The sequence below is a fragment of the Mobula birostris genome, chromosome 6, assembly GCF_030028105.1.
Source record: "Mobula birostris isolate sMobBir1 chromosome 6, sMobBir1.hap1, whole genome shotgun sequence".
Lineage (NCBI taxonomy): Eukaryota > Metazoa > Chordata > Chondrichthyes > Myliobatiformes > Myliobatidae > Mobula > Mobula birostris.
The window spans coordinates 144,566,026-144,579,489 of record NC_092375.1 but is presented as its reverse complement, the minus strand read 5'-3'; the positions used below and the strand labels follow the sequence as shown (position 1 = coordinate 144,579,489).

The window sequence follows — 13,464 nt, the reverse complement described above, 5'->3', positions numbered from 1 at the left end:
TAACTCATATTGATATTTACCCAAGTAACCCACACAAATTGCTGGAGGAACTCAGCAGGCCAGGCAGCATCTATGGAAAAAAGTACAGTCGACGTTTTGGGCTGAAACCCTTCGGCAGGACTGGAGAAAAAAAGCTGAGGAGTAGATTTGAAAGCTGAGGGGAGGGGAAAGAGAAACACCAGGAGATAGCTGAAACCTGGAGGGGAAGGATGAAGTGAAAAGCTAGGAAGTTGATTGGTGAAAGAGACAAGGCCATGGAAGAAAGAAAAAAGGGGGGGAAAGAAGCACCAGAGGGAGGTGATGGCGGGCAAGGAGATAACATGAGAGAGGGATAAGGGGATGAGAAATGGTGAAGTCAGAAGGGAGCATTACTTGGAGTTTGAGAAATCAATGTTCATGCCATCAGGTTGGAGGCTACCCAAATGGAATATAAGGTGTTGTTCCTCCAACTGAAGTGTGGCCTTATCCCAACAGTGGAGGAGGTCATGGATGGACATAACGGAATGGGAATGGGACACTGACTGGGAAGTGGAATTAAAATCAGTGGCCCCTGTCTCCCTTGGGTACCCCTGTCTCCCCTTCCCCCACCACCACTCCACAATCCTGTCTCTCTCAGGTCCTACCGCCAGCTCCTGGGTCCTTGGACACTCCATTTTCCTCTCACTCCACCATCCCTGCACACTCCAAACCTCCCTTCTCCTCAGACACCACCAATCCCCTTCCCCCCCTCTGATCCTAGTTCTCATCCATGCCGGGTATTTACCTTTCCCTCCGACTTTCCCCTCTCTGAGACAGAACATTCTGTCCTCAGTAAGGCCTCACCTTGTTCCCCTGCACCTATACCTCAGTGAGTTCTGCGCTCGCCATGATACTGAGTTGTGCTATAGTAGTCTGGCGAACTGACGTCTACCTTGTTGAGGCCCAGCACCAACTCTCAGACACCAGGCCATTATCTCCCACAACATCACCAACTTTATTGACTCTGGGATTTCCCATCCACTGTCACCAACCTTATAGTTCCCGCACCCCCCACCTCCTGTTTCTACCTCCTACCCAAGATCCACAGACCTGATTGTCCAGGTAGATACATTGTTTCAGCTTGTTCCTGCCCCACTGAACTCATATCTGCATACCTCAACTCTGTTTTATCCCCCTAGTTCAGTCCCTTCCCACCTACATCCGGGACACCTCACACACACTTGATCGTTTCAAGGATTTCAGGTTTTCTGGCCCCCATCATCTTATTTTTACTGTGGATATCTCCCTGTACACCTCCATCCCTCACCAGGAAGGCCTCAAAACTCTCCATTTCTTCCCTCCCCACTCATCTCCCTCCTGGCATTTATCCTTGCAAGCGGAACAAGGGCTTCACCTGCCCCTAAACCCTCTTCCTCACTACTGTTCAGGGCCCCAAATGGTCCTTCCAGGTGAAGCGACACTTCACCTGTGAGTCTGTTTGGGTCATATACTGTGTTCAGTGCTCCTGGTGTGGCCTCTTGTATATCAGTGAGACCTGACATAGATTAGGAGACTGCTTCGCCAAGCATCTACACTTCATCTGTCAGAACAAGTGGGATCTCCCACTGGCCACCCATTTTAATTCCACTTCCCATTCCCATTCCAATGTCTCCATCCATGGCCTCCTCCACTGTTGGGATAAGGCCACACTTAGGTTGGAGGAACAACACCTTATATTCCGTTTGGGTAGCCTCCAACCTGATGGCATGAACATCGATTTCTCAAATTTCCAGTAATGCCTCTCCCCACCCTCCCTCACCATTTCCCATCCCCTTGTCCCTCTCTCATGTTATCTCCTTGCCCGCCATTACCTCCCTCTGATGCTCCAACCACACCCCCCACCACCTTTCTAATTTCTTCCATGGCCTTCTGTCTCCTTCACCAATCAACTTCCCAGCTCTTTGCTTCATCCCTCCCCTCCAAGCTTCACCTATCGCCTGGCGTTTCTCTCTCCCCTCTCCCCACCTTTCAAATCTACTCCTCAGCTTTTATTCTCCAGTCCTACCAAAGGGTTTTTGTCTGAAATGTCGACTGTACTTTTTTCCCGTAGATGCTACCTGGCCTTCTGAGTTCCTCCAGCATTTTGTGTGTGTTGCTCAGATTTTCAGCACCTGCAAATTTTCTCTTGCTTCTGATTTGATATTTACCCAGTCATTATCCCTCAGCGCGTTATGTCTGAATAACATCATCCCTTATTCTTCTAAACTCTGAAGAATAGGAGTGAGAGGAAGGGATTTTAAAGGGGATCTGAGGGATAAGTTTTTACACAGACTGGTTAATGTCTGTGAAGTGCTAGTGGAATCTGATACAATTACATTTTAGAGGCATTTAGACAGACACGTAATAGGCAAGGCATTGAAGGATGCTGTCCTGAGGTAAGACCATAAGACATAGGACAGGAATTGGGTAATTCAGCCCATCTCATCTGGTCCCCCATTCCATCATGGTCAACGTGCTTCCCTCTCAACCCCATTCTCCTGCTTTCTTCCCGTAACCTTTGATGCCCTGACTAATCAAGAACCTCTCAACCTCTGCTTTAAATATACTCAATGTCCATAGATGTACATGGCAATGAATTGCACAAATTCACCACCCCATGGCTAAAGAGATTCCTCCTCATCTCTGTTCTAAATGGACGTTCTTCTATTCTGAGGCTGTGCCCTCTGGTCCTAGACTCACCCACTATCGGAAACATCCCCTCCACATCCATGTACTGATTTAGAGTTTTCAATATTCATTAGGTTTCAATGAGATCCCTCCCTCTTCCTGCTAAACTCCAGCAAGTACAGGCCCAGAGCCATCAAACACTCATCATCCATTAGCCGTTTCATACCCGGGCTCATTCTCCTGAACCTGCTCTGTAACTTCTCCAATGTCAGCACATGTCTTCATAGGTAAGAGGCCCAAACTCCTCACAATACCCTGTGCAGTCTAACCAACGCCATATAAAGCTTCAGCATTACATCCTTGCTCTTGTATTCTAGTCCTCTCGAAATGAATGCTGCCATTGCATTTGCCTTTCTTACCACCGACTCAACCTGCAAGATAACTTGCAGGGAATTCCACACATGGACTCCCAAGTCCCTTTGCGTCTCTGATTTCTGAATTTTTCCCCCATTTAGAAAATAGTCTGCACTTTATTCCTTCTGTCCCTAGACTATGTTCCATCTGCCACTTCTTTGCCCATTCTCCCAATCTGTCTATGTCCTTCTGCAGACTTGCTGCTTCCTCAAAACTCCCTGCCCCTCCACCTTTCTTTGTATTGTCTGCAAACTTGGCCACAGAGCCATCAGTTCTATTATGCAAATCATTGACATATAACATGAAAAGAAGTGGTTCCAATAGTGACTCCTGTTGAACACCACTAGTCACCAGCAGCCAACCAGAATTAGACCCCCTTTATTCCCACTCTTTGCCTCCTGCCGGTAAGCCCATCTTCACTATACTAAGGTGGCACCTTGTCAAAGCCCTCTGAAAATCCAAGTAAACAACTTCCGCTGACTCTCCTTTGTCTATCCTGTCTGTTATTTCCTCAAAGAATTCCAACAGATTTGTTAAGCAAGATTTCCTTGAAATCTTGAAAGAAATCATGCTAACTTTGGCCTACTTTATCATGTGCTTCCAAGTACCCTGAAACATCATCCTTACTGACTCTAACATCTTCAGAGTCATCGGTGTCTGGCTTACTGGCCTATAATTTCTTTCTTCTGCCTCCCTCCCCCCTTAAAGAATGGAGTGACATTTGCCATTTTTCAGTCCTCTGGAACCATGTTATTCTTGAAAGAATGCCTCCACAATTTCTTCAGCTACCTCCTTCACATCCTGGGGTGCATTCTGTCTTGTCCAGATAACTTACGTACCTTAATACCTTGCAGCTTCTCAAGCACTTTCTGCTTCGTAATAGTACCTACACTCACTTCTGCCACTTGCCACTCTGGAATTTCTGGTATACTAGTGGTGTCTTCCAACGTGAAGACTGATGCGAAACACTTAAGTTCATCTGCATTTCTTTGTCACCCATTAATACCTCTTGAGCAACATTTTCTTGCGGTCCAAGATTCACTCTTGTCTCTGTTTTGCTCTTTATATATCTGAGGAAACTTTTTGGCATTAATGGCATTAGTATAGATGACCTGAAAGGCTGGCTTGGAAGTGTCTGTAATAACATCTGAATTTGGTTGATTGCAGGACTGATGGAGGGTCAGCTACTGAGAAAGCACAAGCCTCAGCAGCACCAGACGAATGTCGCAGTGTTATCTCCAGTCGTCCTCCTCAGACCCCAGAACAGTAAGTGACACGAAGTTGTTTAAAACTTATCCTCCAGTATCCTTTACACATAAAAGTGGTGTGCCAGAAAAAATCACAAGGCAAAAATGGCTCTTTAAAGATATTGATGATTTTAGTTGTTTAAATATTCTATTGTTTTCTCCTGTTGTGGATGGCAGAGGTGCACTAAAATTAAATCTTGATTTATTAGTGTTTTTGTGTTTGACTTGTGTTAATGGATGCTTGGTTCAATAGTTTTATGATAAATTTGGTTGTTGTTGTTGCTATTATTATAATTGTATTTTTATTTCTTCCTAGCTCATGCTGGTAAAGCTTGAGGTATAGGCATAGCCAAGCACACTCATTTCTCAAATGCTAGGAATTTTCAGACTATTCTAGTGGTATTTAGTGTTGTGGCTTTTTGGAGATTTATATAAATATTGCTGTGTAGGCCTAATTCTTTAATGTTATTGCGTAGTGACTTAGGGATGATACCAGATGTAGAGATTACTACTGGGACAATGTATAATCTGTTCATGTTCCATAGCCTTTCCATGTCCTCATTTGATTCTGCATATTTCTGGTGTTTTTCACTTATTGATTTCTGTATGTTATGAGTGTTTGGAGTGGCCGTATCTATTAAGTAAGTTGTTCTTGTTTGTTTATCCTATAATATTATATATTAATAATAGTATTATTGAATAAAATAATCCCAAGGGTCGGTGCTTGGTAGAATTCAAGCCCAGCTGTGTACTAGTTCATTGTGTTGCAAATGCAACTATGTCCCAGTACAATTCTAGTTTCTTTTCAGCCTGCAAGTAAATAGTTTGTCTCTCTTGAAAGACATGCTGATAAGTTTGTTCGGCAGGCAGCCAGGATAAAGTGAGGAAGAGAAGTGTACTCTGCTCCTATATCGTATAGTCATTTAGAATGGAGCCTCCAATTGCCAGAGCAAACTCGAGAAAAGAAACTGTAGAATTAAATTGCATCAGAGGCCTTATGATCTAGAAATTAGTTATCAGTTGATTTTATTTTATTGTGGGAGTGGCATCAGCCAGAATTGCAAAATTGGTCAGAGACTGTACACCACAAGAATGTTAAGATAAGTGACTGTGAGAAAAGAGCCTCTACGGAGGTCACAAAGGTATGGCACGCATGCCCAAGGTGACACGTGCAAAGTTTTTATTGCGCAGCATGCAGTGCCTCCTCTCAATTCTTTAAACCCCACCCATAACTGAAAGATACATAATGATTATCTTTACTGCCAAATGAATCAGTGAATTATTGTTTACAACCGGAGAGCAGTGAGACGTTTTCACAGGAAATTCCTCACGCTGGCTAGCTTGATGGCGGCTAAGCATTTGCGAGCACACTTGATGTTGGATGGTACATTTTGAAATCCTCGCAGACCTGATGCACACATCATGATTTGGTTCATAAATGGTTACAATAATCTACTATTTAGAAATGGTATGTTTCAGTTGCTTTTTAAAGATGTATATTAATAATTTTGAATAGGTTTTTAAAAATTCTTTATTTCAATTTGTCTCCATTATATTTTTATTAGTAGTAAAGCAATAAATAAAGAAGTAATAGGGCTCATACTTTTTGCTTAAAATATCCATAATTATTGTTACGAATTCATTAATTAATAATAATCTCTATTCAAAATTACTATGCCACAGGAGAGAATTTTTTAGTTGATCGCTAATTTGGGCATACGCTTTCAAAAAGGTTCACAAGAGTCCTATCGAATTTGTTAGTAACCTCGTCCTGAAACTTGGACTTTTTTTTTTAAAGGCTAACCACTATCTTCTCCAAGCATCTAGGAACTGTGCGGTTGTGTGAGCATCTCCAACATTCTAATAGATAAAAATGTTTATCTGCTTTATATTTTTATTCATTCACAATTTCCAGGCTTGTGTTTTATGGTTTACTGGTATGATTTGGTCTGGACTAAGAAACTATCACATGGCTAAGGCAGACCATTAGTTCATTATGGAACCAATGGGCTGCTGATGGACTTCCTGGGATCCTGTAAGCTCAAAGGAATTATTATTTTGTGGTGCCTGAACATTTAGTAAAATGAACCAGCTGTATATATTTCTGTTATCATTTGAGTGGTCTGTACATTTGGAATGATAGCTTTGGATTCAGAGTAAGGTTTTCAGAATTGTATTTGATGGGGTATGGCCAGACCATATTGCTGGTTGAATGTATGGGCAGGGCTTCTTGTGACAGGACCACCATAAATCCATCCCCATAGCACCAGGTCCTCAGCAGCCAAGATACAGCCCACCACACTCACTTGTAATTTGTGGATACTGTGTGAAAGTATAAAAAGGACAGAAGAGAAAGAAAATGCAATATCAGATCTGCCTTAAACCTAATTCTGAAATCTGGCCAGTTTTTATAAAGCACTGTAGTCCTCAAAATGTGAGCTATTTCAGTCAGAGATAAAACTCTCATGGCAGTGCTATGTGCCCTTAGAAAAAAAATACATAAAAACATTTGTTGAAGTTCTCTTCTAGGGCAAGCATTTCCAATTATTGTAAGCAAGAAAGTTCCTTTCCTATCCACTCTCAGTAACTACTGTGTTTGCAGTATCAACTTTACTTGGGAAACTGGACTATGGAGAAATTTCTTCTCAAAGGGGGTATTGAATCTCTACCCTTGAGAATTGTGGAGGGGAGATCACTAAACATTTTTCAAGTGGAGGTAGATAAATTTTTCAACCATTGGGGAACTGAGGGTTATGGCTATCTGTACAAAGGAGGAGTTGAGTCGTGGGGTAGTCAGTTATCATCATGTTGAATGGCAGAGCTGGATTTAGAGATGAAGTGGTCTACTCCTACTCCTATCTTATAATCTTTTTGTTAACAAATATTTTTTTTAAATTAACAGTGAGGAACAAATTCCAGGAGCTCTTTTGGGTCGAAAGGACTTTTGGCGCAAAATGTTTAAATCACAGAGTGCTGCAAGTGATACAAGCAGCCAGTCTGAGCAAGACACTTCAGAATGCACAACTGCTCATTCTGGAACCACCACAGACAGGCGCTCGCGCTCACGATCCAGAAGAATTTCCCTGAGGAAGAAGCTCAAACTCCCTATAGGTAAATTTTGTTAAGGTAATATTTAATCTTGTTGCAGTTATATCGAAGGCATTTTCAAACTTCCCTATCCAAAAACCTCACCCCTTCACTTTGGTTACCCGATCCTCCCCTCCCCTCTCCTCTATGCCATTCTCGCCCCCAGTTGCTCTGAGTTCTAACACCTCATGCTTCATGCACTGTACCGCCCCTTTGACTCCTTGTTCCCCTGTGTTTGAGCACACATGCCCCATATTCCCAATCACTTTGTGGTTCCCAGCTCTGGATCCATGCCTCAATCCTAGTCATGTTCCAACCACCTGCCTAGCTCCATTGCTGTGCAGGCTTGCTCACCCATTGCAACTGACTGGCAACTGAAAGTCAATCTTGACAAGCAATTAAGGTTTCATGACCTCATCACATCATCATCCTTGAGGCCTGCCGCGGTCATTCTGTCAGAAACCTTGAAGCAGGTGGTCATGGTAGAACTGACAGTGCCTTGGGAAGACTGGATTGAGGAGGCATCCAAACACAAGTAAGCCAAATACCAGGAGCCAGTAGAGCAGTGCTAGAGAGAGGCGGGGAGGGCACGATGTGAGCCTGTAGAGGTCGGATGCTGAGGTTTTGATGGCTGCTCTCTCTGCAGAAACTAGTCTCTCCTTGGCATTACAGGGGCTGCAAAGAAAAGAGCTATCAGAACTGTCACGGAGGCCGCTAAGCGAGCCTCTAGGTGATTATGGATCACGAGGTGTGATCTGGTGACCAATGCTGCTGGGACACAAGCCACAGCCTGATCAACCCTGGCTGAGTCACCTGGGCAAGGGTGTCTGACTTTGAAGGATCCAGAACACCCAATGATCCCAGGTTACATCACTGATGATGTGTCCCAGCGCATCCTAGGATATATCTCAGGATCACGTTCCCAGTCCCACACCTGCCTCTGCTCCTGAACACATTCCTGCAATATTCCCACTGTTAGAGGTGTGGGGTGTTTCCAGTCACTTGCTGAGGATGGATGGCTAAAGCAGAAGATGAGCATAGCTAGTTATTGAATTGGGTTCAGCCAAATAAATGTGTGGTTACTCAGTGCAATCGCTATTATCACTGTACATTGTAAAACTGTGAGGCCAAAAATATTGCTGAGATCCTTCTTGCTCTTGTACAACATGAATTTTGTTTCATGAACGTGGTCATTTGGCAAAATCCATTTATGCTTTATTATGAAGTCAACAACAATTGAATGTGAATCAATTTGTCCTGCATGAAGAAGTTGAGACACCAATGTTAAGGCTTAAAACTGAGATACCTGTTCATCCTACTCATGGGGAAGATTAAAATCTGCAACCCTGATGTGCCAATGTATGTTGAAGTGAATGTTGAAGATGAGAAGCAGTGTGGTGATCAAACCTGCTATGACTTTTTTGATGATGGAGGGCTTTCTGAGCATCATCGAAGTGTGCTTTACAGATGGAGCATAGGCTTTAGGGGGTCAACAGTCAAATCATTGTAGCTACTGTGATTTGCTATTGTAGACAATGTGATTGATCCATTTAAGCTTTTGGCCATTGATGTAAAAACTGGGTGAACAAATGATTAGACTCATTCTAATTAAACTTGTTTTTAGTCTGACATTTGTAAGGTATAAATGTCACATACTACTTAGATCAGGTTTTAATGTTAATCTGGGACTTGCTGCATTCAGGTGCGCACTGTTATAACAGGTAGGTTGTAAAAGTGTATTATTTTGCAGGATAGTGTGAGAGTTGTATTGACAACTTTGTTGAGGATGTGGGTACCAGTCTCCGTAGTATCTAAGACATCTTCAAGGAATGGTACCTTAGGAAGGCAGTGTCCATTATTAAGTATCCCCACCACCCAGGACATGCCTCTTCACACTGTAACCATTGTGAACCACTGTAACTTTAGCACTCTTGTTTGGGTGGATGCTGCGTGTTGTGTCCCCTGTGTAACATCAGTACAGTACCCCGAAATAACATTCAGTCCACAACTTGCAGTTAAACGATTAAGATTTTATATTTAAGTGTGGGGTTAGTAGAGAAACAAAAGAAAAGGAAAACAAGTAAAAGGTGCCAATAATCTCATAAACATGTCCAGTGCACAAACGTTGGAGCTCAGGGCTTCCCTTTCGCTGACCGTCCTTTGCTAATTGGCCCCTAGGCTCCCACCTTGAGCCTAGACCCAGCAGGTCCGGCAACCATCTCCTCAAGCCGCGTCTTCTCTCTTCATCCTCCTCGCGCCTTCTCCCCCAAGCCCGCGCAAACTAACAGCTTTCACACAGGCAGAAAGAATAACAACTATCCCAATTGGTTAGCAAATGAATACAAGTCCCGTTATCACTAATTATAACCCAAACATGCTGCTACAGAGAGCATTACCTCATCAGTTAACAGTACAGAGAAGCCATTTCATTATTAGCCATAGCAAGTAACATGAAAGAAGAAACCCTTACACTCCCCCCCACTGAATTTAGTCATGTCCCCATGACTTCTAAATTACTCGCCAACCCCTCCTGCAGACACAAAAACCCAATCCAGGTACAAACAGTGACATTGCTCCCCAAACAGTAGACATTACGCCTTGTTCCCCAGGTGCTACATATGCCAACCTATCTGGGAGTTTCCTAATCCTGCGAGACCTCCGTACCCCCTCACCTAAACCCTTCAGGCTTGGACTCTACTGGGGATACCTCGGGTCTCCTTGCCAAATCCTCTATCAATCTCTCACTCATGCCCCCACTGCAACTCGGAGCCTCCTGTCCTGTGTCCAGGCACCCCTGTCTCTCCTTCAGAGTCCTGGAGTAACCCAGGCTGCCCACAGCTAGCTCTCCCCACTACACCTGACTCAGTGGGAGAGGGGCCAGGAGTCTCTTCATCCAACAAGGGGAAGTTAGCGAAAGGCAGCATGTACCACATCTCCATTTCATCATCTGTCGAATCCGTATTCTTCCCCTTTTCTTCGATTTGTAGCTGCTGGTTGGTTCTCTCCACGCTGGAGCACTTGGCCTGGACTGCTTCTGCAGCCTCTTCAGTCTCCTGTAATCGAGATGACAGCTTCTCTTGGACTCCTCCAACTCTCGTCACAGTCTCAGCAGTTCTGGCTCCCACTTCTTGGTCATCTCAATCTGGGACGCAGTTACTCCACCAGCTTCTTCCAACCCGACCTGAAAAAGTTTTTTCACTTCACTTAAACTGTCGATGGTTATCTTCAAGTTCTCTTCAAGCGTCCGCTTCTCTCTTCGGAGATCTGTCTGCAATTGCTTCACCTCCTCGGAAGTGTAGTCAAACTCCCCTCTCTGGGCTCTCGGTTTTCTGTTGGCCTTAGACAACTTTCTTTGTCTTCCTCAACTTGCAAGTCTTCCAACTGGTTCTGGATCGCTTTCTCCAGTCTCTGCTGGGAATTCTGTCTGTCTGTCTTCACTTAAAACTTGATCCCTTAGAGACAGTCACTTATGAGCTGCGGCCTTCACCAGACCTGGCACGTGTCCAGAGAAAGCTTTAACTCTTTAGTTCTCAGCTGCTCCTGCAACAGCCTCGCTTCATATTCTTCTGAGGCAGATCCAAATACTAGGAGATCATCCAAATACACCAAAACTCCAAACAATTCCACATCCCCCACCATCTTCCTCATGCCCTGCTGGAAAGTTGCAAGGGCTCCGGATATGCCCTGGGGCATCTTTTCGGACTGGAAGAATCCTAGGGGACTTATAACGGCTGTCTTCTCCTTGTCGGCCTCACTCATCGGGATCTGGCAACATCCACTCCTCAGATCCAGCACATTAAACCACTTCACATCACTCAGACAAACCAACGCGTCTTCACCCCTGGGGACTGCATACTGGTCAGGTACAGTGCGCCTGTTCAGGGTCCTATAATGCACACACATGCTGCCTGCGTCCTCCACGTCTACAGGGGCCAGTTGCCGCAACCTCTCTCTCACCGAGGTGTCTTTAGCGGTCAACTTCCCCCCTCATGGTACATTGGAGCATCCACTAAGAGGGTCTCACCCTCAGATACCTCCCCCGGGCCGAACTACCATCGGCTCTCGTTTAAATTGAGTACCGGACCAATGCTGCTACACACGTCCTCAGAAGCAGCTCGAAACACTGGGTGCACAGACAATGCCCCCAGTCAGCTCTCACCCGCATCCTCCTGGCAGGCCCCCATGCACCTCCTCACCAGCGGGGTGTTGGTCCCCTCCAGAACTGAAACACTGCCCGTCTCAACAGTGTCCGGACACATCAATGCTAACGATTCACGAACCTCAGACACCCCAACGTTAGTCTCCGAGAACTCCAGTTTCACTGACCCATAATCGTCTTCTGGATAATCCCCAGCACTGATATTCGGACTTTCCAGTGCCCGGAATGGTGTCAAGGGTTAATGCTTCAAATACCAGTTGTAAAATGAACTGTACAACAACTTGACCTGCGCCCCAGTGTTGAGGATGGCCTTAGTATAGCTTCCCTCCATCCGTAATGACACACTGAAGCGTGGTCCCACTAATCCCTCAGGAATAGGGTTTTTTTCTTCCTGGAATTCCTTGGTACATTGCTGGGAACGTGCTCCCCCAGAGACCCCAAGCCGTTCCCCCACTGGGCCTCCACTAAGTTTCCCAACACCTCTCTGATCAGCTGAACAACTGAGGGAGGGGCTGATCCACTGGCACCGCAAGCAATTTATCTGGCCCCCCCAACCAGAGAAGATACCCTGAAAACTTTCCCCCAATCTCCTGACACAGGTATGGAAAGCCCCCCCAGGTGCTGCATTTTACTTCCAGTCAAACCAGACGCATTTTCCCCCCACTTTCAGATAACTGGCCTCTGTCACTACGGGGTAATTGACCCTGACAGTTCTAATGCCGTCACCAGCCCGCCTACTCAAACTTTCAACCAATCCCTGCCACTCTCCCTCAACTGAGCACTGCCACTCACCTAACAACTGAGAGCTCCACTCCGCCCACGTCTCCGCCCCCTCCCTCCTGACAGTATGGACAGCCCCTGGCCACGCCTCACCCGGGGCACCAATAAACACTGGCAATCCCACCTCCGTGACATCAGCACTAGCCCGCGCTGAAGCAAGGTCTGAGCCCACCATTTTATCAACTTTTGGCTTTATGATTTCAAACGCGCCATCAGGTTTAACCATACTCAAAAATCGAATTAACAATTCATCCAAGGTATGAATATCCACCCCACTCAGCCTGTTACTAACCCCAATCCCACAGAGGCACACATGTCTAACCGCAATCCCACAGAGACACACCAGCACTGATTTAAACAGGGCAAACACACAGCACCCTACAAAAATCCATATTCTGGACGAGCAACCCCACATTTTAAGACTGTTGCATCTAGTGGCACGATCTCAAGGTTGGCACTCCCTCCTGACCAATCTTTAGCCCTCTTGTTTGGGTGAATGCTGCATGTTGTGTCCCCTGTGTAACATCAGTACCCCGAAATAACATTCAATCCACAATGTGTGGTTATACGATTAAGATTTTATATTTAAATATGGGGTTAGTAGAGAAACGAAAGAAAAGGAAAACAAATAAAAGGTGCCAATAGGCTCATAAACATGTCCAGTGCACAAACGTTGGAGCTCACGGATTCCCTTTCGCTGATCTTCCTCCACTCATCATCGACCCCTGGGCTCCCGCCCCAAGCCCAGGCCCAGCGGGTCCGGCAACCATCTCCTCAAGCCACGTCTTCTCTCTTCATCCTCCTCGCGCCTTCTTCCCCAAGCCCACACAAACTAACAGCTTTCACACAGACAGAGTAAATAACATCTATTCCAATTGGTTAGCAAATGAATACAAGTCCCATTATCACTAAATATAACCCAAACATGCTACAGAGAACATTACCTCATCAGTTAACATTACAAAGAAGCCATTTCATCATTAGCCTTAGCAAGTAACATGAAAGAAGAAACGCTTACACACTTAATGCAATTTATTTTTTCATTTTTTCTCTATTTATTTATCATGTATTTCATTGTACTGCTGCCGTGAACAAATTTCACGACATATGCCAGTGATATTGATTCTGAGTCTGATTGTAAAAGCTATTCTG

At 44.9% G+C, this 13,464-nt stretch overlaps 1 protein-coding gene across 1 annotated transcript in view; it reads left to right on the top strand.

The window, feature by feature from the left end:
- The window catches only part of LOC140198605 (protein unc-80 homolog), a 227,770-nt gene that overhangs the window by 79,072 nt on the left and 135,234 nt on the right, over positions 1 to 13,464 (top strand). The window contains 2 exon segments of the mRNA XM_072259605.1: positions 4,207 to 4,305; positions 7,189 to 7,406. Coding sequence (XP_072115706.1) covers positions 4,207 to 4,305; positions 7,189 to 7,406 — 317 coding nt within the window.